The following is a 27,389-nucleotide window of genomic DNA, read 5'->3' as shown; positions in this document are numbered from 1 at the left end:
GCAGCGCTAAACCGCTGAGCCACCCCGGGCCGCCCTTTTACAGCAACTTTTTTTTTTTTTTTTTAACAGCAACTTTGACATATAATTCATATACCATACAATTCACTCATTTAAAGTATACAGTTCTATTTTTAGCATATTCACAGAGTTGTGCAACCATTTTCATCACCCCAGAAAGAAACCCATCATTCTTTTTTTAGCTTATTTGTCAAGTGGTGCCTTATCAATTTAAATCTTCTAGATGAGGGATGCCTGGGCGGCTTAGCAGGTAAGCACCTGCCTTTGGCCCAGGGTATGATCTTGGAATCCCAGAATCGAGTCCCACATCAGGCTCCCTGCATGGAGCCTGCTTCTCTCTCTGCCTATGTCTCTGCCTCTCTCTCTGTCTCTCATGAATAAATAAATAAAATTTTAAAAATAAATAAATAAAGTAAATCTTCTAGATGCAAATGACTCTATAATGTAGACTCTCCTCAATACTAATCTCCTTCCCAAATAATTGCCTATCTCAACTTTCTTAATTGCCTCCTGCTTCTTTAAATTTAGATTGTTCTAAATGGATCCATCTTTTTTCCCTGCCCTATCTCCCCAGCTCCCTCTTCCTCAATTTCTATCACCTGGATTTTTCTCCCTGTCTTCATATCTCATTAGTATGTCCAGACCTGTTTGTGCCATCCCTGCCATCTGCCTACCTTCTTCTTCCCCTCCTTCCCAGTCTATCTGACATTGGCTCAGGTTGTCAGTATTTCTCAACAAATACTGCATACTCTCCTTGAATACAAAGCAAACTAGCCTCTTTCTATTCTCTCTCTCTTTCATAAAAACAGAGATAACATAAAATTGACATTGCTGTCTTAAAAGGTGGTCCTAACCCTGCATTCCTTCCTGTTGCCTGCCTCTTCCCCCTATATCCATCTTGCACACTGATTGCAAAAGAGCCTCCCCAATGCACAGATCTAATACTTGTACTTTCATGTTCATCCTGTGCCCAGATTTGTCAGAATTCCTTAGCCTGGCCTCCACCTAATGCCCTGAACCGTAACTTTCTGGCTTCATTACCTACTGCCGCCTCTGCATGGATCCCCACCTACTTTTCATCCTATCTCCACTGTCTTTCTTCAGTCTGTCTTTCCAGCCCTAAACCCTTTGCTTAGTGTTCTTTCTCCTTAATAATCGCTTCCTCCTTCCCTTCATCACCTCTTTTGAAACTTTACTTGTCCTTCAGTGTCCAATTCAAGTGATGATTTTTCTATAAAGCTTTCCTACCAAGGCCTTAACCTAACCCTCTTTTCTCTGAACTTTATGACATTCTCTATCTCTTTTGTGTCACTTAGTATTTTTTAAGTGTGTTTGCTTATCTTTAAAAGTAACACACGGGGATATCTAGGTGGGCAGTTGGTTAAGGTCTGGCTTTGGCTCAGGTCATGATCCTAGGGTCCTGGGATTCAGCCCCGCATCAGGTTCCCTGCTCAGCAGGGAGTCCGCTTCTCCCTCTCTGTCTGCCTCTCCCCCCTGCTCCTGCTCACACTCTCTGTTGCTCTCTCTCTCTTTCTCTCTCAAATGAAAAACAAATAAGTAACACACACACACACCTATTCAAGGAGTGCAAAAGAATATACAATCAAAAATAAGTGTCCTCCTCACCCTTTCCCAGATGCTACCACTGTAAACTAACACCATGTGTTTCCTTAGAGGGGAATACTGTCATGTACATATTATGTAGTCCCACTCATTTTCAGCTTCCTTAGAGACCTGTGTCTTGTTAATTTCTGTTTATGTCATAGTACTTACCATATTGCACATCTGTTTACTCAACCAATATTTCTTGACTTCCTGCTATGTGCCAATCACTATGCTAAATGTTGGGGATCCAGTGGGAGCCAATGCAGGCATTGTGTTCACTGTGAAATGTGAAAGAGAAACATTAAGCAAATAAAGCACACCAAGAACATATAATTAAAAACTGAGTTAAGAAAAAAAAAAAAAAAGAAACTGAGTTAAGTGCTCCAAAGGATAGAAGTACAGTTTCAAGAGAATGTGTCACAAAGGAATCAAACTTAGGCTGAAGGGGACAGAAAAGGCTGCCCTGAGGACATAACACTTGAGCCGAGAGCTGGACAAGGACTCGGAGATGACTGGCCCAAGGGAGGGAGGAGCCAGTAGCTCGTGCAGAGGTAATAGCATGTACAGAGGCCTTGCAGCAGAAGGAAGCCTGGCACGTCCAACAAAGAGAAGTCCAGTGGCACTGGAGCACCGAGAATGGTATAAGGGGTGGGTGGCTGAAATCTGAGGCTAAAGTGGTAAGCAGGGACAGGCCTTGCAGGTCCTCGTGAGCTGTTGAGAGGCCTTTCCCAAAGAATGGGGGAAAGCTGCTGGAAGATTTTAAGCAGGTTGGTGACATAATCACTTTTACTTTTGAAAAATCCACTGGACTGCCTGTGCATAGCTGATTGGAGGCTGAGTCTGCGGCTAATCTAGTCATTCCTCACTGGACCTTACTAAGAAAGTAAAGGTATTTAGCCACACAGGAGCTCTCTCTACAGCCTCACTATGTTTGCAAACCTTACTTTGCTGTCTGGGCTCACCTTTGCATTTCACCTGGTATCACAGTGGGAGAAGTGTCCTGTTCCTATCAAAAGCCAATCTTGCTTGGCTTCTGGGTCCCATTCCCTGTACTTTCTCAGGGACTTAATTTTTTTTTTTTTTTAAGATTTTATTTGGGCAGCGCGGGTGACTCAGCGGTTTAGTGCTGCCTTCAGCTCAGGGCCTGATCCTGAAGACCGGGGATCAAGTCCCACATCGGGCTCCTTATTTATTTATTCATGAGAGACAGAGAGAGAGAGGCAGAGACACAGGCAGAGGGAGAAGCAGGCTCCATGCAGGGAGGCCGATGTGGCCTCACTAAAGGCCTCTCTCACACTAAAAATACTCTCCTTTGACCTCACTTCTAGTGATTGAACCCATTTCTCTGTTATTCTTTAGAACAATGCAAGGGGTGTCTGTCCTTGCTATCCTCCCGTCTTCCTCATTTCTTTACTCTTCAACCCACCCTGCCCTAGTTTCTCCCCTACCACTCTTCTGAAATTGCCTTTTACAAGTCACAAGCATGTCCACATTGCCAGATTCAGTGACACTTCGCTGTCCTCATTTCTATCAGCCTATCAGTAGAAATTGGCATGGTTGACCTTTGTCTTCCAAATCTTCCCTTTGTTTTTTGTGACCTCCCTCTCCTGATTTCCCTTCTATTTCACTGACTACTTCTTTTATTCCTTTCTTTCCTCCTCTTCTGGCCTGTTTCCCAAGCTCGAAATGCTAGTCTTGGACCCTCTCTCTAATAACTGGCTCGGTTCCATGATTCTAAACACCATTTGTATTCTCTAACCTACTGGTTTATCTCCAATTCCAACCAATTCCCTGAGCTCCAGATTTCTATATCCAGCAGCCTTTCTGCATGATATCTGTCTGTACACATTTCGTGGTCATCTTCTACATAATATGTCTAAAACAGCTTTCCCCCATAAGCTTGTTTCTTTTTCACTCCCTCAGTTGCTCAGTTTTAAAACCTTAGATCCAGAGCTCTAAGAAGCCTACCGGAGGAAAAAAAAAAAGGATTCTAAAATCTTAGGTCCAGATTTCTTGCAGTAAAGTCTACCATTGCCTCAGTTGTATGTGGTTCATCTTCTGTCTTCCAGATTCCCTTCTCTCTTGTCATTCTCCCTCTTTCACCCGCACAGCCTCAGGGGCCTCATTACTTGTCCTACAGCCCAGCTCATTCTCACCAGGGTGTCTGTTCTTGCAGTCCTCATCAACTTCCTGCTCCTTTGACTGGGAATGTTTTCAAAGCCCTTCCATTTTCCAGTTTCCCCTTCCATTTTTCCAGTTTCAGGTTGCTGTGAGTTCCTTAACATGGCTTTTCATGATGAATGTCTATAATATCATCTCGTTTGTTTCCTTCCCAGCTTTTATTATTCTCTGGCATCGTTCTGTTCATTTATTACCATTTTTATTCTTTGTTTCTAACTACTAGAATACAGGCTCTCTGAAGAGCCTTGTCAGCCTTGCTCATCACTATGTCCCTTCTCCTCAGAACAGTACCTCTCATATAATCAGTCCTTGCTAAGTGGGACTAAACAAATAGAGCTAAAGAGGATAGATTTGGGAGAGATTGGGGATGGGGTAAAATGCAAAGATCTAGGTGATGGATTAGATCTGAAAAATAACAGAAAGGGTGGTACAGAGCACAATTCAAGGGGCCCTGGTTTACGTAACAGTGTAGATTGTTCACTAGACCCTATTTACTAGAGTTGGGAACAGTGAAAAAGGATCTGGTTTGTGGAGCGCAGTACAGGGTAGGGAAAGCGGTGGGTCTTAGACATCTTGAGTGTGAAGTGCCTTTGCCATATCTAAATGGAAATGTCATATAAGAAGTTAGCTGGAGGATAGCTTACCTGGTCTTCCCACTTCAACCTTTGCCATCCTGTGGGATGGCCTTTTCTTAAGTATAACGACCAGACTGAACTCTGGCTTTACTTATCTAAAAGGTTAAATCCTATTAGATCCTGTTATTCTCCTACTCAAAACCTTTAAGAGGGGCAGCCCGGGTGGCTCAGTGGTTTAGGGTGGCTCAGTGGTTTAGCGCTGCTTTCAGCCCAGGGCGTGATCCAGCCCAGGGCGTGATCCTGGAGACCCAGGATTGAGTCCCACATCAAGTTCCCTGCATGAAGCCTGCTTCTCCCTCTGCCTGTGTCTCTGCCTCTCTCTGTGAGTCTCTCTCATGAATAAATAAATAAAATCTATAAAAAAAAAAAAAAAACTTTAAGAGGTTTCCCATCTTACCCAGAGTTAAAGCCAGTGTTCTTGGAATCACATGTAAGACTGCTCTGCCTGACTTCCCACTGCTTTCTTGATCTTATATCCTGTTACTCACTCTCTTCCCGCCACATTAGCCTCCATGGTGTTTCTCAGGTATGTCTGTTGTGCTCCAGAGTCTCTGCCCCAAGTGACCCAAGATATCCACATGGCTCCACTCAGGTGTTTGAGGAGATGGCACCTTTACCACAAAGCATCAGCATTGGTGGGCATCGGTGTTTGACATCTAAATTCTGAGTGGTCCAATCTGTGATATGGGGTGACTTTCTACAGCTGTACTTTAACAGGCACAGAGAATGTGAGGAGTGGAGCTGATCCAAGATTGGATTTTCACTAGAAAGATTTGATGAAGAGACAAGGGCAGGTAACTGGGTAAGAAGAGAAGTGAAGCAAGGGGAATACTAACGGACTGAGAAGTCAGGAGGTCCATGGATTAGTTTGTCTTAGTCCATTTAAGCTGCTGTCACCAAAGTGCTATATACTAGGTGACTTATATAAACAACATAAATTTATTTCCCATGGTTCTGGAGGCTGGAAAGTCCAAGATCAAGGCACTGGTAGTAGTCTGGTAAGGGCCTGTTTCCTGGTTCTCAGATGACCATCTTCTCATTGCGTCCTCACATGGCAGGAAGAGCTAGAGAGCTCTGTAGGGCCCCTTTTATAAGGGCACTAATCCCATTTATGAGGGCTCCACCCTTACCATACCATCACCTCAGGGGTTAGGATTTGCATATATGAATTTGAGGGGGGAACAAACCTTTAGTCCATAACAGGATCTCAACAAGGTCCCAGAATGGTTAAAATGAGAGTAGGTGAACAAGAAGGCTAGAGATAAAAGCAGATTATGACAGTTAATAATTCATGTATTTGTACTCAGGCTATGTTTGTTGACTGTTATTTATTTGTGCTATGCAATAAATTCAACTCTAGGTATTTTGCAAAAAAAGCCTCTTATGTTTAGAGGAAACTCCATTAGCCATAAGATCAATTTGTGCAGCACTTTGTAGATGTTTGTTTCAAAATCTGCTTTTCCTTAGGATATAGGATATGAGTTTGTACTGTTACAAAATTTACATTTCATGTTGTTATAGTAATATATTTTTCTCTCTCCTCTAGTTTTTTTCTATGAATATATAAAACAGCTCTGAGTGTAGAACAGATTAGCCTTTCTCCATAATCCTGTTTCATTACAAATATAAGTTTCTAAAGATAAGCATATTCTTGTCTTTAAGAATCACTAATCTTGTCTTTTTCCCTAGTAGAATTTGATTTAAAAGGTTCTAATTATCATTTAACTAGATAAAATAAGAGAGCTAGGAAAATTTCTTTAAAAAAATATATTTTATTTACTTATTTGAGAGAGATCAAGCACGAGCAAGGTAAGAGGCAGAGGGAGACTCCGCGGAGCAGGGAGCTCAATGTGGGGCTCAATCCTAGGACTCTGGGATTGTGACCTGAGCTGAAGGCAGATGTTTAACCAGCTGAGCCACCCATGCGCCCCTAGGAAAATTTCTAAAGGAATATTTAGTGACTATAGAATGATGATAAAAGCATATTAGCTCTCATGCTTACTTTATTTTCCTGAAGTGTAGCTAAATATTTTATTCATGTTTCCAGTTTCTTAGTTTCTAAATTCTTGTTTCCTTTTTGGCAAAGTGTCTTTTTTCACTCATGCTAAAATAGGGGCCAAAATATGTGATCTGACATAGACATTGTCTCCAAATTTTTATTTACATTTTTTATTTTAAGCAATTTGGCCTTGGAGGAGAAAATATGTTTGGCCCCCAAACCATCAAACCATAGTTGTATATGAGCCAATGGAAACATGGAATTTAAGTCTAGTTCAGGGTGGCTCAGTCGGTTAAGGGGTCTGTCTTTGGCTCAGGTCATGATCTCGGGGTCCTGGGATTGAGCCCTGCTTAGGACTCTCTGCTCAGCAGGGAGCCTGCTTCTCCCTCTGCCTCTCTTCCTGCTTGTATGCTTTATCTCTCTGTGTCAAATAAATAAACAACATCTTTTTAAAAATATATATTTTTTAAAAGTTTAGTTCAGATTTTTTTTCTTTACAGGAGACTTAATGGAGAATTTAGTTCCCCATCCTGAATTCAAGATGCTGGGTATTCGTAACATTCCTCAAATGTCTGAGAACTCACTGACATACAGCACGTTTACTTGGGCTGGCCTCCTCAAACATCTGAGACAGATGCTCATTTCTAATTCAAAAATGGAAGAAGGTAAGGGGTATTTTAAAAATATGCAAGCCACAACCTGGGAAAGGTGCCTGTACTGGAATTCTCAGCATAAACTTGCTTGGGCCAGTCAAAATAATGGTGCCTTCTTCTGGTCAGAGAAGCTCCTACAAAAACCCACTAAGACATCCCAGGAGAGCTTCTTAATCACTTTACAGTTTCATCTCCCAAAGTGAAAAAAATTCAGAGGAGCATGACATTTTTTTTAAAGTTTGTTTGTTTGTTTGTTTGTTTTTAGTAATCTCTACACCCAACATGAGGCTCAAGCTCACTACCCTGAGATCACGAGTCGCAAGCCAGCTGCCCCTATTTTATTTATTTTATTTTTATCAAAGTAATACATGAACATACCTTTTAAAAAATCAAATAGTCAAAACTCATCAAGTGTATACTTATATCCATACATTGCATTGAATGTAAATTATATCTCATTTTTTAAAAAAGCCAAGTAATTATCCAATATGAATTTATAATGAGGAAAAGAGCAGTTCCCTGTCTTACACTTCCCCACTGCCCAGATGAAACTGCTTTCCATATTTCTAAGTATCTTGCTTATGCTGTTACTTATTTTCTGGTTTATTTATTTTTTATTTTTTAAAAACTATTTATTTATTTATTCATGAGAGACACAGAGGCAGAGACATGAGCAGAGGGAGATGCAGGCTCCCTCTGGGGAGCCTGATACAGGACTCGATCCCAGGACCCTGGGATCACGCTCTGAGCTGAAGGAAGATACCCAACTACTAAGCCACCCAGCCATCCTTTCAGGTTTAGATATTATCAGTTGCCTTCCTTTTCTTTTTCTTTTTTCTTTTTTTTTTTTTTAAGATTCTATCTATTTATTCATGAGAGACACACAGAGAGAGAGGCAGAAACACAGGCAGAGAGAGAAGCAGGTTCCATGCAGGGAGCCTGATGTGGGACTCGATGCCGGGACTCCAGGATCACACCTTGGGCTAAAGGCAGACGCTCAACCACTGAGCCACCCAAGTATCCTCATCAATATGAAATTAAGAATTGAATTTTATACTTCCTCTGTACTCTCTCTCTCTCTCTCCCTCCCTCCCCACTTCCTACCATATGGTTATAACATACTGTTGAATTAGGTTAATTTTCAGTGCTTATATTACTTTTGATAGGTAAATATTATTTACAACTGAGCCAGATTCATTACCTGTTTGGAAATATCCCTTTAGGAGACCTCATCTTCTTTTTCTTTTCTTTTTTTTTTTAAAGATTTTATTTATTTATTCATGAGAGACCCAGAGGAGAGGCAGAGACACAGGCAGAGGGAGAAGCAGGCTCCATGCAGGGAGCCCGATATGGGACTCGATCCCGGGACCCTGGGATCACGCCCCCTCTTTTAGAGGCTCAACCGTTGAGCCACCCAGGCGTCCCTTCTTTTTCTATTTAAAGATTTTATTTGGGCAGCCCCGGTGGTGCAGCGGTTTAGCGCCGCCTGCAACCCAGGGTATGATCCTGGAGACCCAGGATTGAGTCCCATGTCAGGCTCCCTGCATGGAGCCTGTTTCTCCCTCTGCCTGTGTCTCTGCCCCTCTCTCTCTGAATAAATAAATTAAAAATCTTAAAAAAAAAAAAGATTTTATTTATTTGAGAGATTGAAAGAGAGAGAGAGAGAGGGCATGAACAGGCAGGGGTGCAGGATGTGAGGCACAGGGAGGATAATGAGGAGCCTGACTCCAGGGCTCCATCCAGGGACTCCAGGGCCAAGACCTGAGCCAAAGGCAAATGTTTAATCCACTAAGACACCAGGCGCCCCAGCCATCATCGTCTTGTCCCAGACTGTCCTGGTTGCTCTCCAGGCTTGATGAGCAGCTAACACTGAAATCGCCACCTCATTTTCTATTCTGATTTCCTAGATTTCATGTCTACCTTTGTTGTTTTGTTTTTGTTGGTTTATTTCCTCGTGTTGTTAGGCTATACTCTCCAGAAGCTTCCTAAGAAAAATAAAAAGTACAGGGAAGGCATATATATATATATTCCAGCCATTATTTGTCATTTTTGCTCAGAATTTTAAAAGCATTGTTCTGTTCTCTTCCAGCCTCCAATGTTGCTGTGAAGTCCCATGTCAGTCTGATTCCTAATCCTGTTTTGTTCTCTCTTAAATCTTTTAGGATTTCCTCTTTGTATCTAACATTCTGGAATTCCTCACTGTGGATCTTCCATTGATCTCAGTATAATGTAAGCTTTAGGAGGGCAGGGATTTCTGTCTGTTTTGTTTACTGCTCTATCTTCAGAGCCTGGAAGGCAGGGCCCAGCACTTAGTTTGGTGGAGGCCAGAACCTCACTGGTTTAGCCTTCCTGGAGTGACAGCTTCTAGTATGGGGGGGTGGAGGGGGCACGTCCTCTGCTGCCGGGAGTGAGGAAGCATCTAAGGCTTTCACCACTTGGCATGTAGATCTTTAATCCTCTCATTTCCCCCTCTTTTAGAAGTACCTGGCCTGCTTTCAGGACCTTACTGTGGGCAGAAGTTTCAGCTTTCCCTGAAGTCACCACTAATTCATTTGCTTTCCAGCTTCCAAAATGTTGTTCCCATTATCTTCTCTTCCCTTCCTTGTTCTTTTGTTTATGCCTTTTAAAAATGTCCCTGTAAGGTGTGCCTGGGTAGCTCAGTCAGTTTTCTTCTGCCTTCGGCTCAGATCTTGATCTCAGGGTCCTGAGATTGAGCCCCACATTGGGCTCCCTGCTCAGCGAGCAGTCTGCTTCTTCCTGTCCCTGCTGCTCCACTGGCTATGTGTCTGTGTGTACGCTCTCTCTCTCTCTCATAAATAAATAAAATCTTTAAAAAAAAAAAGTCCCTGTTTGATTTGAGGAGAGAGTGATAGTAGACTGGTATGTTCAGTCTGTCATGTTTAACTGGATGGAAATCACTACTACCAGTGATTTTTTTAGTAGCATATATTTTACCACAAATAACAATAACTTAGGTTTCAATACTATGAAAGTGGATGGATTTCTTCTGTTTTACATACTAGTCATATACTTTATCACTAGATTATAGTTGTTTGAGGTTTGGAGAGAAATAGAAAGGTTACATCTTAAAGGAATGCTTACCAAATTTTTTGGCCTTGGTACCTGTTTTTCTAGTAATACTTGTTAACATCTCAAGGAGCACAGTGTTCCTCAGGTATAGTATAAGACAAGCTGCTCTGAGCTCTCTTAGGTCAATAAACCATAGTTCGCTTAGTCATGTTCCCATGCAGGACTTTGAATGTCAACATGTTTTCACAGTTATAGATATAGCTTTGAAGTATTTTCATATATTTGAGTATATATGAATAAATATATTTATGTCACGAAGCAGGTTGAGGCAAATAGCTTTAAAAATGCTCATATAAAAAAAAAAATGCTCATATAGGAGATCCCTGGGTGGCTCAGCGGTTTAGAGCCTGCCTTTGGCCTGGGGCGCTATCCCGGAGTCCCAGGATCGAGTCCCACATCGAGCTCCCTGCATGGAGCCTGCTTCTCCCTTTGCCTGTGTCTCTGCCTTTCTCTCTTTCTATGTCTATCATCAATCAATCAATCAATCTATTAAAAAAAATTCTCATATATTAGGTTGCTCCTTATGAAGATTGACCCTATTAATATCACCATCAGCCAGGTATGTATCTGTTTCCACATGTCCTGGCAACGAAAGGAATGAATGTTCCCAGAGGGAACTAGGAGAACTTACCATGTCTTTTGTGACCTACCTTTGGAAGTCACACACCATTGTTTGTTTGTTTTTTTTTTAGTTTTAATTTTATTTAAGTAATCTTTACACCCAATGTGGGGTTCAAACTCAACAACCCTGAGATCAAGAGTTACATGCTGCACCAACTGAGCCAGCTAGGATCCCCACGTGCCATCATTTCTGCATCATCCTTTAGGTTATTAAGGTTGTTAAGCACTATGCCATGTGGGAAGAGACCACATAAGGGTGGTATACCAGGAGGGAAGGATCATTGGAGTTCATCTTGGAGGCTGGCTACCACTATCCACCCTCTGCCTCCTACTGAATCATGTCTTCCCAAATGCAGAATGGGCTTAACCTCTCCCAAAGCCCTTTAGCACATCAGGTTAAATTCCAGAATCTTGTCATCTAAAACCAGGTCCAGGTACAGATTTACACTCCTCAGGTGAGACTTTTTTTTTTTTTTTTTTTTGGTATAGCTCTTTGTTTTTTGGGGATTTTTTTTTTTTTTTTAAGATTTCATTTATTTATTCATGAGAGATACAGAGACAGAGAGAGGCAGAGACACAGGCAGAGGGAGAAGCAGGCTCCACACAGGGAGCCTGATGTGGGACTCGATCCCGGGACCCTAGGATCACACCCTGGGCCGAAAGCAGGCGCCAAACCACTGAGCCACCCAGAGATGCCCGATATTTTTGTTTTTGTTTGAGTACTTTGAGTACAGTTCCTCACACCCCCCTCCTGCCCCCGATCAATAGACAATGGTTAAATAGGCATAGCATAACTGGTAGATAGCCTCCTTAAAAAGGGGGAAATGGAAGGCACATAGGAATCATTGGCCCTTAACAATTCAGCAGGGCACATCCTGGCAGTTTCTTGATTACAGTGTGAGGCCTGTGAATAATTTTTCATGACTTTAGGCTTGGCTCTCTGAACCAAGCTACATTATAATTTCCTTCCTTCCTTCCTTCCTTCCTTCCTTCCTTCCTTCCTTCCTTCCTTCCTTCTTTCCTTCTTTCCTTCTTTCCTTCCTTCTTCTCTTTTTCTCTCTCTTTCTCTACCCACAATGTGGGGCTTGATATCACAACCCCAAGATCAAGAGTTGCCTACTTGGAACACCTCGGTGGCTCAGTCAGTTAAGCATCTGACTCTTGATTTTGGCTCAGGTCATGATCACAGGGTTGTGAGACTGAGGCCCATGTTGAGCTCCATGCACAGTGGGGAGTCTGCTTGAGATTCTCTCTCTGCCCCTCCCACCCCCACTCATGCACGCTCTCTCTCTCAAAATAAATAAATACATCTTTTTAAAAAAGAAAGAGGGGATCCCTGGGTGGCTCAGCGGTTGAGAGCCTGCCTTTGGCCCAAGGTGTGATCCTGGAATCCCGGGATCGAGTCCTGCATCCAGCTCCTTGCATGGAGCCTGCTTCTCCCTCTGCCTGTGTCTCTGCCTCTCTCTGTGTGTCTCTCATGAATAAATAAATAAAATCTAAAAAAAAAAGGGGATCCCTGGGTGGCTCAGCGGTTTGGCGCCTGCCTTTGGCCCAGGGCGCGATCCTGGAGTCCCGGGATCGAGTCCCGTCTTGGGCTCCCGGCGTGGAGCCTGCTTCTCCCTCCTCCTGTGTCTCTGCCTCTCTTTCTCTCTATGTTTATCATAAATAAATAAATCTTAAAAAAAAATCTTAAAAAAATAATAAAAATAAAAAATAGAAAGCAAGCAAGCAAGCTCTCCTAAAGCCATCTGCCCTATCAATCGAGACTTTTTGCCCTCTACAACCAAGGTACATTTGCCATCCTGGATATTCTCTTTGCCTGTCTCCTGGGTTGGGTATTCTGCTGTGAAGGTTTAGGCAAAGCCCAAGTGATCTGGTGAAAGAAGAGGGGTTTTTATGGGTTTTAGTAGATCTCTCTGGTTTCAGTATGTACCTTGTCCTTAACTCTGCCTTGGTTCTCCAGACCAGAGACCCTCAATCATATCCTCTCCAGAAAATAAATCTTTAGTTTTATACTAGAGTAGTGAAGAGGCAGTCATTCTAAAGAGGCACATTCCTTAATCAGGAGTCAAATGTTGATGGTTCTCTACCCGATAGCAAAGCTAGTATAAGAGCCAACAACTTACTGTTTCCATGGATTCCCTTAAAGAATGCTACATCACTGGGATACCTGGCTCAGTGGTTGAGTGTCTGCCTTTGGCTCAGGGCGTGATCCGAGGGCCCAGGGATTGAGTACCGCATTGGGGTCCCCACAAGGAGCCTGCTTCTCCCTCTGCCTATGTCTCTGCCTCTCATTCTGTGTCTCTTATGAGTAAATAAATAAAATCTTTAAAAAAAAAAAACCATTATGTCACCAATGCTCTGGAGAGACAGAGGATAATAATGTGTGAAAAAAAAATTGGCATCATTAATGCTGAGTCAAAAAGTAATTAAGTCACTAAATGTGAAAACATTTTTGGAAAACCTTAACCAATTTATTTTGTTATATGTGTTTTTTATGGATGCTCAAGAGTGATAGGATTTTTAAAAATCTAAACCTAATTTACTCTAAAAGAACCCTTTCAATAAGAATGAAATTGAATGATCTAAGTGAATCATTTAATTGACATAATTTGACAACATTTTTTTCTTATAATCAGTGGTGTCTTGGAAGCAAATACAATGTTATGGATTTATATACCATTTTTGTTACATAGATTGCAAATATTTTTGTCCATCATTTTTGTCTTCTGTATGGTATTTTTTTGTATGGTATTTTGTATGGTATTTTGTATGGTACCTTTTATTTCTAATATAGAGTGATGAATTATCTAACAATTATAGCTTTTACAGCATGTCATAAATATTGAAATATTTTTATTGCTGGGTGATTTATATACCATAGCCTTCACCTATAATAAGAGTACAATCTAGTGATTTTTTAGTAAATTTTCAGAGTTATACAACTGTTATCATAAGCTAGTTGTAGAACATGTCCATCACTTCAAAAAGATCCTTGTGTTCATTTTAAGGCAATTCCCATTTTTTATTCCTAGTGTCAAACAACCACTTGTATGTTTTCTTTTTCTATAGATTTTCCTATTTTGGACATATGTAAATTGAATGATACAACATACAGTCTTTTGTGTCTGACCTTTTTTCACTTAATGTCTTTGAATTTCATCCATGTCATAGGATGTATCAGTAGTTCATTCTTTTGTATTGCTGAGTAGTAGTATTTCATTATGTGGCTATACCACATTTTGTTCAGATGTCCAACAGCTGGTGGACATTTAGCTTGTTTTCACTTTGTGTCTATTATGAATACCGCTGCTGTGTACATTGTATTCAGTCTTTGTGTGGACATATGTTTTCAGTCTATTGATTATACACCTATAAGTGGTAATGGTGGGTCAAAGGATGAGTCTGTGTTTAACATTTTGTAGAACTGCTACACTCCTTCCAAAGTGGCTGCAATATTTTATATTCTCATAGTTTAAGAGGGTTTCAGCTTCACCACATCTGTGCTAACACCTGACATTGTTAGTCTTCTTGATTATAGCCTTTCTGATGGGTGTGAAGTAGTGTCTCCTTGTGGTTTCAGTTTGCATTTTCCTAATGCAAAAGATGTTGAGCATCTTTTCCTGTGCTTGTTGGATTTGTTTATCTTTTTTCGGTAAAATTTCCATTCAAACATCTTTTTGATTTTTAAATTGGCTTGTCTTATTATTGAATTCAGCATGCAAACATTTTTGGTTTCTTGTGTTTCTATTTTTGCTGAAAATCAGTCTGTTACTCTGTGCTGAATTTTATCCCTATCTGACATATATAAGAGGATTTTCTTCATATTTCCATATGACTGGTCAGTTTTCAAACTTTTTGCTTTGTGTTTGTACATCCCTAACATTTTTGTATGTGTCCTGTATGTTTGCACAGGCATATAGAGTAAGGTTGACCCTTTTTAGGTGTATGGTTCTATGAATTTTAACAAACTTCTATAATGTGTAACCTCCATTACAATTGAGATAGAGGATTTCCATCATCCCAAAATGATGGAGGATCATCATTCATACTCATCTGTAGGCACTCTTTTCCCCTCAACTCCAGCCCCCAGGAACTACTGATCTGAATTTTTTTCCTATGGTTTTGCCTTTTCTAGAATGTCCTATAAATGGAATCATATGGTACATAATTTTCTGAGTCAAGCTTGTTTCACTTAGCATAACACTTTTGAGATTTATCCATGTTGTTTGTTACATTTATCAGTAATTTCTGTTTTTTTGGTGAAGAGAATTCCATTGTATGTATCTATCACCACCATTTAATACTCTACAAAGAATAATTTATGCCTTTCTCAGGATTGGATAGTTGGAATCATTTCAGGTAAACCAGATAAGAATTTTTAAACATTTAGTAGAAAAAAGCAACTTTACTTACTAAATAAAAATTTATGTAAAATAAACATACTATAATATATTTTTCTCTTCTTGCTCAGAGCTATTTATAAAGTCTCTTGCTTTTTTTCCTTTGGCAGGTATTAATTGGCAGATACGGCCTCCTTTACCAGGACTTCCTACTCTTGGTAAAGTGTCTCTCAACAGGGAGCTTCATTTTAACACTTCCATTGCTAATTTGGTCATCCTTCGTGGGAAAGATGTACACAGTGCAGATCTGGGTAAGCAGAAATTAAGATGAAATTAATATATACATTTTGTACATGTACATGGTAACATTTCTTTTTTTTTAAAAGGAAGTCTCCAGGGATGCCTGGGTGGCTTAGTGGTTGAGTGTCTGCATTCAGCTCAGGGCCAGGGCATGATCCTGGAGTTCCAGGATTAAGTCCCACATCGAGCTCCCTGCAGGGAACCTGCTTCTCCCTCTGCCTATGTCTCTGCCTTTCTCTGTCTCTCATGAATAAATAAAGTCTTTAAAAAAAAAAAAAAGGAAGTCTCTGAATTTATTTTTTTAAAGATTTTATTTATTTATTTGACAGAAAGAGAGAGAGGGAGAAGTAGGCTCCCTGCAGAGACCCTGGGATCATGACCTGAGCCAAAGGCAGACGCTTAACCCACTGTCACCCAGGCACCCCCCTAAATTTATTTTTAAAGAAAGGAAAATAATAATTATGTGTTTTAGTGGCAAAATATAACCATTATATTGGTATGTGACTGGACACCAAAACCAGATGTGATTGAAAAAAGATATGAGTTTAATTCATTTTTCTAAACCTTACTGTTCTTACTGTACTGGCCTTATGGCTTCCTCCTTATAGTCCAAGACATCTGTTTGAGCTTTAGCTATCAAATCACATAGGAATGAGCAAAAGAGGGCATGCTGCCCACCTCCTGTTAGGGTTGCACACCACACTAGTGTTTATATACCTTTGATTGGGACTGACTCATGTGCTACACCTAGCTGCAGGGGTGGCCATGACCACAATTAAAATTTGAGGGTTTTGTCACTAAAGAAAGGGAGAACAGGTAATGTAGCACAGGTAATGTAGCACAGGTACAGGTAATGTGACAGCATTTTGTTATAAAAATTTTCAGGAAGTTCAAAGAACAGAACTTTTATCAGCTTTGCGTTTCTATGGCAGATCTGCAGTCTTGCCTTATCTTTATTTGATGATTTTCTTTCTTTTTTTAGAGATTTATTTATCTATTTGAGAGAGAGAGTGCCCATGCAAGTGTCAGGGAGAGGCAGAGGGACAGAATCTCAAGCAGACTCCACGCTGAGCACAGCGTGCTCATTTACTTATGAATAAATAAATAAAATCTTTTTAAAAATATTTTATTTATTCATGAGAGACAGAGAGAGAGGCAGAGACACAGGCAGAGGGAGAAGCAGACTCCATGCAGGGAGCTCGATGTGGGACTCGATCCTGGGTATCCAGGATCACACCCTGGGCCAAAAGGAGGCTCTAAACCGCTGAGCCACCTGGGCTACCCATAAATAAATAAAATCTTTAAAAAAAATCAGGTATAACTCCAGGAGGAGTCAGTCACTAGAGAAGAACCAAGCTGGGTCTATAAGGCATTACACATCATGAGATGGCACACATATTTAAGCTGCATGAAGATCACATGTTCCTATCTTATCACTTTGTAATCATCCCTCCTACCTAGCCAATAGACATGTTTTATCAGGGAAATGATTTTTTCTTGTTACTATGCCTCTACTCTAGTGGGTTGCTTCAGTAATAAATGTGAGACCTTTTGGCTGAAAAAAAAAGGAGATCATTTCAAGTGTGTTAATTGGTATAGTTTTTCCTTCTTCAGAATATTTTTTTATATACTTCATTTTAGATTTTAAATTAAGAGAAATAATAAGAGAATATATAAAGTAATCAAACTTCCAAAAAATTTACTCACAGAAAATGACATAGGTACAGAGAGGTATTCTTACAAAGATATTCACTGCAATGTCTTACACACAAAAATGCAGAAACAACCTAAATGCTCAATAGTAGGAAATGTGATAAATTATAGTATATTCATGTAATAAAACTTTAAATATGAGTGATACTTATTGACATGGAAAAGAGATTCACAACATATTGGTGAATGAAAATGCAAATTACAGAACAGTGTTTGTATAAAATTACATACACAAGAGGGTCAGCAAAATGTTCATGGTCTTCTATGGGTGGTGACATTTCAGATGTTCAGTTGACTTTTAAATTTTCTTCTTTTTTTGTTTTAAGTTTTTATTTAAATTCTGGTTAGTGGGATCCCTGGGTGGCTCAGTGATTTAGTGCCTGCCTTTGGCCTGGGGCACAATCCTGGAGTCACCGGATCGAGTCCCACGTCAGGCTCTTGGCATGGAGCCTGCTTCTCCCTCTGCCTGTGTGTCTGCCCCTCTCTCTATGTCTATCATGAATAAATAAATAAAATCTGAAAAAAAAAATTCTGGTTAGTTAACATATAGTGTAGTACTAGTTTCATGTGTAAGATTTAGTGATTCATCACTTACATACAAGGCCCAGTGCTCCTCAAGTACCCTCCTTAATACCCATCATCACTTAATACCCATTGAACCCATCCCCTCACCCACCTCCCCTCCAGCAACAGTTTGTTCTCTGTAGTTACGTCTGTTTTATGGTTTACTTCTTTCTTTTTCCTCCTGTGTTTGTCCATTTTGTTTCTTAGATGCCATATAAGAGTAAAATCATATGCTATTTGTCTTTCTCTCGGTGACTTCACTTATGCTAAGTGAAATCCACGTCATTGCCAATGACAAGATTTCATTCTGTTTCATGACTAAGTTATGTTCCATCATATATGAATAACACAACTTCTCTCTCTCTCTCTCTTTTTTTTAGTATATTATTTATTTCAGAGAGAGAGAATGAAAGCATAAGCTTGGGGAGGGGCATAGGGAGAGAAAAAAATCCTGAAGCACTCTCCCCACTGAGCAGGGAGCCCGATACAGGGCTCATTCCAGGACCCAGGGATCATGACCTGTGTGGAAATCAAGAGTTGGACACTCAACCAACTGAACCACACAGACACCCCTGTATACCACAACTTCTTTATCCATTCACATTGATGGCCATTTGGTCTCTTTCCATAATTTGGCTAGTGTTGATAATGCAGCTATAAATATCAAGGTGCATGTATCCCTTTGAATCAGTATTTTTTTTATCCATGGGTAAATACCTAATAGCGCAATTGCTGGGTTGTAGAGTAGTTCCATTTTTAACTTTTTGAGGAAACTGTTTTCCACAGTGGCTGCACCAATTGCACTCCCACCAGCAGTCTAAGAGGGTTCCCCTTTCCTCACATCCTCACCAACATCTGCTGTTCTTTGTGTTGTTGATATTAGCCATTCTGACTGATGTGAGGTAGTATTTCATTGTAGTTTTGATTCCTATTTACTTGATGATGAGTGATGTTGAGCATCTTTTCATGTGCCTGTTGGCCATCGGGATGTCTTTTTTTGGAAAAATATCTATTCACATCTCCTGCCCATTTTTAACTGGATTATTTGTTTCTTGGGTGTTGAGTTTGATTAGTTCTTCATACATTTTGGATGCTAACCCTTTATCAGATATGTCATTTAGAAATATCTTCTCTCATTCTGAAGGTTGCCTTTCAGTTTTGTTGTTTCTTTTGCTTTGTAGAATTTTTATCTCGATAAATTCCAAATAGTTCAATTCTTGCTTTTGTGTCCCTTGCCTTTAAAGACGTATCTAGTAAGAAGTTGTTATAGCTGAGGTCAAAGAAGTTGTTGCCTGTGTTCTCCTCTTGAATTTTGATGGTTTTCTTTTTCACATTTGGGTCTTTCATCCATTAAATTTTCTTCTTAATACTTTTCTGAATGATATGAATTGTTTTCTCTCTTTTCTGTTTTTTAAAAGATTTTATTTATTCATGAGAGACAGAGAAAGAGAGAGGCAGAGACACAGGCAGAGGGAGAAGCAGGCTTCATGCAGGGAGCCCAGTGTGGGACTTGATCCCAGGACTCCAGGATCATGCCCTGGGCCAAAGGCAGGCACTAAACGGCTGAGCTACCCAGGGATCCCCGAACTGTTTTTTTTTCTTAAAATGAGTATGAATTATCTATCCAAAAGCGATATAAAGCTAATTTTAACAGGCAAAACAAAAGGAGATTTCTGGGACGCCTGGATGGCTCAGCGGTTGAGCATCTGCTTTCGGCTAATAGCATGATCCTGGAGTCCAGGGATAGTGTCCCATGTCCCTGCATGGAGCCTGCTTCTCTCTCTGCCTATATATCTGCCTCTCTCTCTCTGTCTCTCATGAATAAATAAAATATTTTTTAAAGGAGATTTCTGGTGAAATGAATAAAAAAATACCTGTTCATTAATTTGTTTCCAAAATTAATTATTTATGATATAAACAATGGCTTATGGGGATCCCTGGGTGGCGCAGCGGTTTGGCGCCTGCCTTTGGCCCAGGGCGCGATCCTGGAGACCCGTGATCGAATCCCACGTCGGGCTCCCGGTGCATGGAGCCTGCTTCTCCCTCTGCCTGTGTCTCTGCCTCTCTCTCTCTGTGTGTGACTATCATAAATAAATAAAAAATTTAAAAAAATTATTAAACAATGGCTTATGTTGTCTTACTCTAGGAGGATTTAAAGATCCAGCTCTCTATACTTCTTGGTTGGAGCCTATTGATGCTTTCAATGTGTGGAAAACCCAGCGAGCCTTTAGCAAATATGAGAAGTCTGCAGCATTGGTCAGCAATAGCCAGTTCTTACTAAAACCACTTGATACAATTGTGGGCAAAGCCTGGAATATGTTTGCTTCAAAGTAAGTAAAAAAATCTACAAACCTTTCTAACCATAGGCAGATAATATCTTAAAATACAAGGCAGGATCTGGAATGTCTTGGTCTGTTTGGTTTGCTATAACAAAAATAGCCCAGACCGAGTATCTTATAAACAACAGAAATTTATTTCTCAGGAATTCTGGAAGCTAGGAAGTCCAAGATGAAGGTGCTGGCAGATTCCATGTCTGATGAAAACCTACTTCCTGGCTCATAGGCGGTGTCTTTTCCTTGTACCCTCAAATGGCCAAATGGGCAAAGAACCTCTTTTAAAAAGGCACTAAACCTATTCATGAGGGCTCCACCCTCATGACCGGATCACCTTCCACAGGCCTTACTTCCTAATATCATCACTTTGGGGTTAGGATTTGAATGTATGAATTTTGGGGGAACACATTCAACCTGCAGCCTGGAATAATCGTGGCTACCACTATATAGGTGTGAAACTGGGTCATGTTACTTCAGGTGTCATTTTTTTATCTGCACAGTGGGTTTACACTGAGGATATGCAATGATGATTAAATGAGATAATCATGTAAAATTACTACAGTGCTGTTAATTGACTAGAGGATTTGTTTCTGAATGAAATGAAAGTAGAAATTTCATTACAAGGCTGGACAATAAAATAGTTTTCTAAAATAAGATCCTTGGAAGAATGGAAGAGATCCTGATCTTGTTCAGCAAGAAATATTGTGAGTTCAACTCCATCTGCTTCTAAGAAATGTCTACTTGGTACTAAGAAATGTGTTATCAGATTTTCTGACCTTGGCCACGATTACTTAATGTCAAAGGAAAATTCCTCATATCAATGGGCAAGGCCTCTATGATTAGCCAGGATTCCCAAGGGCCCCGCATCCTGCACATGGCCATTCCATAAGCCCGCACTCCCAGGACTGCCCTTTCCTAGTATCGTTCTCTTCCCACTCCCATTAAATGGCAGCAGGCCTTCTTACCTCAATTTAATCCATGTCTGCCCTTGATATTCTTTTTAATATGATTTTTCCTGCCTCAGAACATTTTGGGGGTACAGGGTATTAAAAGGGCTACCTAGCATAACTGCAAATTAAGTAAAATCCTTGAGAGACTTCATTCCTAGAACTGGATGAATGTGTTTCTGCAGTTTCAAGGCTTGGGTAAAATTTCTTGGGTACTTTTTAAGAGTTTATATTGATCCCAGTCATCTCTGTAGAGTGTTGAATGTGTGCTGGGTTTGATAATCAAATCTGAATGTGCTTTTTTTTTCCTGTGTGCTGCTTTTTTTTTTTTAAGATTTTATTTATTTATTTATTCATGAGAGACAAAGAGAGAGAGGCAGAGACTTAGGCAGAAGGAGAAGCAGGCTCCCCACAGGGATCCTGATGCAGGAGTCAATCCCAGGATCCTGGGATCACAACTTGAGCCAAAGGCAGATGCTCAACCACTGAGTCACAGGTGCCCCTTCCCATGTGCTTCTTACTGTCACTCTCTCGGACACTAGAAAAGACAGGGAGCTTGACATAAACTTTCACAGTTTGTGACTCTTTGGAATAAACATTAAAGCAAATATAAAACATTTAAGATGGGGATCCCTGGGTGGCTCAGCGGTTTAGTGCCTTCAGCCCAGGGCGTGATCCTGGAGACCCGGGATGGAGTCCCACATCGGGCTCCCTGCAGGGAGCCTGCTTCTCCCTCTGCATCTCTCATGAATAAATAAATAAAATCTTAAAAAAAAAAAAAAACATTTAAGAGAGTCTGCCATCTTCAAATATTCGGATCTAGAAAAGTTCTATTTATTGTTTGATTTTAAGAGTTATTCATTTGCCTGAGAATCTTATATTTTACATTTTCTGTTTCTTTCACCAGAGCCTACATTCATCAGTACACAAAATTTGGAATTGAAGAAGAGGACTTTTTGGACAGTTTCACTTTGTTAGAACAGGTTGTGGCCAGTTACTGCAACCTCTAATCTTGAACAAAGGAGAAGTACCTTAAGTCATTTTCAGGCTAAAATATTTTTTTTAATTTTTATTTTATTTTATTTTTTTATTTATTTATGATAGTCACACAGAAAGAATGAGAGAGGCAGAGACACAGGCAGAGGGAGAAGCAGGCTCCACACACCGGGAGCCCGACATGGGATTCGATCCCAGGTCTCCAGGATCGCGCCCTGGGCCAAAGGCAGGCACTAAACCACTGCGCCACCCAGGGATCCCCAGGCTAAAATATTTTTAATAGTACTTTCTCTGAAAGGTTTTCATATCTCTACCTTAAAGGAACAAAGTCAAATGCCATTTTCTTTGGCTTACTAAGACCACAGAAAATGAGGAAAACCTTTTAAACAGAGACATCAACATCATGTTTTCAATGAAAATGTCTACTTGATATTTTCATTTGTAAGAAAGAAATTGGTGCTCCTGTAAAGAAATTTGGAAACATTTTGCTGAGATGTTGGACTCTGGAAGTATGCAAAAAAAAGGGAATATTCTGTTTTGTTCCCATGTTTCCAAGTCTTCCCTTTTTTATTCCAAAAAGGATTCACTAAAATAACAGCTAAACTTTCACCACACAATTTGAAGCTAAGAAATTGCAGTTCTGCTTTTAATTGAAGTGAGTGCTTTGAACCACAGGGGGGAGCAATTGTCAAATGCTAGATTTATAAATACCTCCAATATTTTATTCTCTAACAGATTTTCCACTTGAAGCAGCTATTTAAAAAGAGATCTCAGGGATCCCTGGGTGGCGCAGCGGTTTGGCGCCTGCCTTTGGCCCAGGGCGCGATCCTGGAGACCCAGGATTGAATCCCACGTCGAGCTCCCGGTGCATGGAGCCTGCTTCTCCCTCTGCCTATGTCTCTGCCTCTCTCTCTCTCTCTCTCTCTCTCTGTGACTATCATAAAATAAAAAATAAATTAAAAAAAAATAAAAAGAGATCTCAGATTTTGTTAATAAATGTATATCATGGGATCCCTGGGTGGTGCAGCGGTTTGGCGCCTGCCTTTGGCCCAGGGCGCGATCCTGGAGACCTAGGATCGAATCCCACATCGGCTCCCGGTGCATGGAGCCTGCTTCTCCCTCTGCCTGTGTCTCTGCCTCTCTCTCTCTCTCTGTGTGTGTGACTATCATAAATAAATAAATAAATAAATAAATAAATAAATAAATAAATAAATAAATAAATAAAATGTATATCATGCTTACATACAAAAGTAAGTTAAAAAAACGTAAGTAAATAAATGTTTGCTTTTCTTAAATTTTCTAAGCATCAGAAAATTGGGTCAGTTTTTCTCTGAGATTTGAAATGCAAGAGCAGAGAAACTTTTTATTCAACTAGTGCTTTCAGATTACTTATAGGTATTCAGCTGGCGTGGAAACTGTGCTCATCAGTAAAAGGGGTAAGAGCTTTCACCAGAATTTCATGAAATTGAGAAAATTATCACCAAGGAAATATTGTCCTTGATGAAACTGACACATAGAGATGTGAGTTTCACTCAGAAGGACAAAACACACTTGGAAATTGGCAACTGAGTTTGAGGGTAATTGTGTACTTCTGTAAAATATATCACATGCAGTGTATTAATAAATGTAAAATAGGAAACAAATAGGAACATTTGCCCCTTCTGCCAAATCTACCAGTGGTGATTTATTTTTATATGGAAAAATGACAGTTCACAGCTTCACTGGTTTCTTTCTTTTCTTTCCATATGGAAATGATTACTTTTTTGCTGTTTTTCTTATCAACTGTTGCTATGATTAAACTTCTGAGCCATATCTTATTTCTAAGGAATGTAAAAGTGGTCTGTTCAACCACTAAAAGGCACACCCCTGTGCTGTACTTTGTTAACACAAGTATACTTGAAAAATACTCAGATAATTATTTTTACAAAATAAAGTTAAAAATAATTGTTTTACATTGAAACATCCAAAGACTGAAATAATTTCCCAAACTGAACCAGCATTAATGAAGATCTGGAGCTCACCAGGGGTTAAGCTGATTTTGAGGCATCTGCTAGAAGTGAAGCTTAAAGAAAGTCATAAGTATAAATCATTTTATTAAGATTTTATTTATCTATTTATTCATGAAACACACAGAGAGAGGCGGAGACACAGGCAGAGGGAGAAGCAGGCTCCCCATGGGGATCCCAATGCAGAATTCAATCCCAGGACCACGACTTGAGCCAAAGGCAGACACTCAACCACTGAGCCACCCGGGCATCCCAGTATAAATCATTTAATCATTTTATATTTAAGAAAGGAATTCATGAGGTACCAAAGGGACAAGTTTATTTCTAATTTGGTAACTCATGGAGTCAATGGCAGGTGAATATTAGAAGAAAGCCCCAATTAGACACAGCTCTGGGTCTGTTCACTTATACAAATAGAGCCTTTTTTTTTTTTTAAGATTTTATTTACTTATTCATGACAGACACAGAGAGAGCGAGAGGCAGAGTCACAGGCAGAGGGAGAAGCAGGCTCCATGCAGGGAGCCCGACGTGGGACTCGATCCTGGGTCTCCAGGATCATGCCCTGAGCCGAAGGCAGACGCTAAACCACTGAGCCACCCAGGGATCCCCCCAAATAAAGCCTTTTTATGATCCACAACATAACTGCATTATTTGATGCGTGTAGATACCTGAATATTTGCAGACTTGTTTTAAACATTTCCATGGAAAATTTATTTTGGTCTGTTTGGAGTAACAAAAAATTTTTGCTATTAGAGTTGTGATTTTAACTTAAAAATTAGGGCACCTGGGTGGCTCAGTCGGTTGGGTGGCTGCCTTTGGCTCAGGTCATGGTCCTGGGCTCCTGGGATCGAGTCCCACATTGGGCTCCCTGCGGGGAGCTTGCTTTTCCCTCTGCCTGTGTCTCTGCCTCTCTCTCTCTCTCTCTCTGTGTGTCTCATGAGTAAATGAATAAAATTAAAAAAAAAAAACACCACCAAAACTGATGCCAAAGCTTCAAGATAAGGGATGTCACTGAAAATGTACTCTATGTAGAGAAAACGGCCAGTCAGGACAACATTAGAATCATAACTTCCTGGGCAGATAGACCCAGAAGCTTTGACCTTGTAATATATTAGATTACTGGGTAACTGGAGTACTATGTTTCACTCACATTATCTCACAGACCTGGGATGTACCCCTGCTAGGCAGTAAGTGTAAAATCAAACTACTTATTTTCAAGTCCTTTCACACTCCTTTATTTGTGTGTGTGTGTGTGTGTTTAAGGTTTTATTTATTTATTCTTGAGAGAGACAGAGAGAGAGAGGGAGGCAGAGACAGGCAGAGGGAAAAGCAGGCTCCATACAGGGAGCCCAACACAGGACTCAATCCCAAGACTCCAGGATCAGGCCTGGGCTGAAGGCGGCGCTAAACCACTGAGCCACCCAGACTGCCCTCATTTGTGCTTTTGTCAAGAGTTCTTTAAGCTGTAGAACATGTTTGGTCCCATTCATTCCCTCTTGCTTCTAGCTTTGCCCCTGCCAACACTATCCAATCTGCAACATCTTTCTCCTTTGTTACTTAGATCTTAGTGAATGTATCCACAATTCACCATTCTCAGTTCATTCATTCAATCAATATCTAGTCTGTGCCAGGCACTGACCTAGATGTTAAGGATGTAGAGGTTAATACCACATAGTCTAAATGAAAAACCTTACAGTAGCTGAGTTTCTCTGAATGTCCTGATGCTCCAATCCTAGCTTCCTAATTATTACTTATTATCTTCCCTGTGTCCATGTTCGACTTTTTTTTTTACAGGAAAGATGTAGTACAGGGAACAACAAACTGGGAGCTCTGGTCTGGGCTTTAAATTTGTCTGAAACACCTCCTCACTGGCTCTGTAGACTCTTCTGCAGTGTGCATACCAGTGATTCTTCTCCTGACCGCCATGTTTATCACACTTGAAATCCTGTCCAAAATTTTGTTTTAAAACATGCTCCATATGTTCCTATCACAGTATTCTCTCCCCATGAGCCCAAAGTTTGGCAGTCAACACTTTCTTGTTCTTTAACCTACCTACCAAATATGGCTTTACTCACTAACTTGTCATTTTTGGCAAATAATCAATTATTTAAGCGATGTTTGCTCATCTGTATCGATCACATTGTTTTCTATGGGTTTTAGAGGATGTGAGAGCTAAAAAAATCTGGCTTTACATATCTAATTAAATAATTTCCTATTCCTATACTCTGAAATGTCTCAGATCATGCAATGTCTGCCTTATTAATAAATGGAATCCCCTTTCCACCAGCCAGAATGCTTGCATAAGAAGTTAGGATAAACAATGTAAATATTTCCAGTTTCTGGGCAACACAGTGTGGAGTCAGTGTTGTAGAAGATATGGCATTTAAGGGAGAAGAGGGAAAAAAGGAAATCCCAATCATTTAGATCCCAGGGAGCCAGTGACAGGAACAGATAAAAAGGAAGGTTGATGCCCGCCCCCCCCCCGCCCCCACCGCCAAGAATTGCTTACAAGCAAAGAATAGCTTACAAGCATTAAAAAAAAAAAAAAAGACTTGATGGTTTCTGAATTATGGAATTTACCTAAAGATGAAAAATCTAAGAATATAGCTTAAAAAGAAACAGTAAGCTAAATAACGTGTCATCTAGTAAATAATTCTCTTACCTGAATTTATCTCCTTTGCTAATGATGAAGCCAGTAAGATGAACACTATTATGGCTTATCTAATTATATACATGGTGAGTACACAAAAATTCAGATTCTGTACCTGTACTGTCCAGTAAGGTGCCATGTGCAGCTAGTGCTCTAAGTATAAAATACATGTTGGGTTTTGAAGATGGTATGAATAAAATAATGTACAATATAAATATTTTTAATTAGCTGTTGAAATGATATTTTGGACATACTGAGTTTATTATTCAAATTGGTATACTTGGGACACCTGGGTGGCTCAGCGGTTGAGTGTCTGCCTTCAGCCCAGGGTATGATCCTGGGGTCCTATGATCAAGTCCCACGTCGGGCTCCCCGCATGGAGCCTGCTTCTCCCTCTGCCTATGTGTCTGCCTCTCTCTCTCTCTGCATGTGTGTCTCTCATGAATAAATAAAATCTTTAAGAAAACAAAAAACAACCCAAATTGGTATATGTGGGTTTTTTTACATTTATTTTTTAATTGTTTTTTACATTTTAAAATGTAGCTACTAAAGTTTTTAAATTAGATATATGGCTTGAATTATATTTCTAATGGACAGGGCTATTCTAGACACTTCAGGAGCAAAGGCCTGGGAACTATAGGTACGGGAGTTGAACAAAGCTGATCCTTATTAAGTGAGAGGTCATGGGAACATGATAGTAAGAAACATGACATAAGGCAAAAGATGGAAGTTTCC

The 27,389-nt window shown here is 40.2% G+C and overlaps 1 protein-coding gene across 5 annotated transcripts in view; it reads left to right on the top strand.

The window, feature by feature from the left end:
- TUBD1 (tubulin delta 1) overlaps positions 1-22,985 on the top strand; it is a 29,928-nt gene extending 6,943 nt beyond the window's left edge. For 2 of the 5 annotated variants that reach the window (XM_072747613.1, XM_072747612.1), the window contains exons 6-10: positions 6,939-7,103; positions 15,316-15,456; positions 19,869-20,052; positions 21,910-21,985; positions 22,734-22,985. In XM_072747613.1, coding sequence (XP_072603714.1) covers positions 6,939-7,103; positions 15,316-15,456; positions 19,869-20,052; positions 21,910-21,985; positions 22,734-22,844 — 677 coding nt within the window. In that variant the 3' untranslated portion in view covers positions 22,845-22,985. Of the gene's footprint in view, positions 1-6,938; positions 7,104-15,315; positions 15,457-19,868; positions 20,053-21,909 lie in introns of all 5 variants that reach the window. The other 3 variants (XM_072747614.1, XM_025996050.2, XM_072747615.1) reach the window with 3 other exon arrangements.
- The last annotated feature ends 4,404 nt before the right edge of the window (positions 22,986-27,389 follow it).

Source organism: Vulpes vulpes, chromosome 2 (assembly GCF_048418805.1).
Source record: "Vulpes vulpes isolate BD-2025 chromosome 2, VulVul3, whole genome shotgun sequence".
NCBI lineage: Eukaryota > Metazoa > Chordata > Mammalia > Carnivora > Canidae > Vulpes > Vulpes vulpes.
The sequence above is the reverse complement of the archived record's forward strand: the minus strand, read 5'-3'. Positions and strand labels throughout refer to the sequence as shown.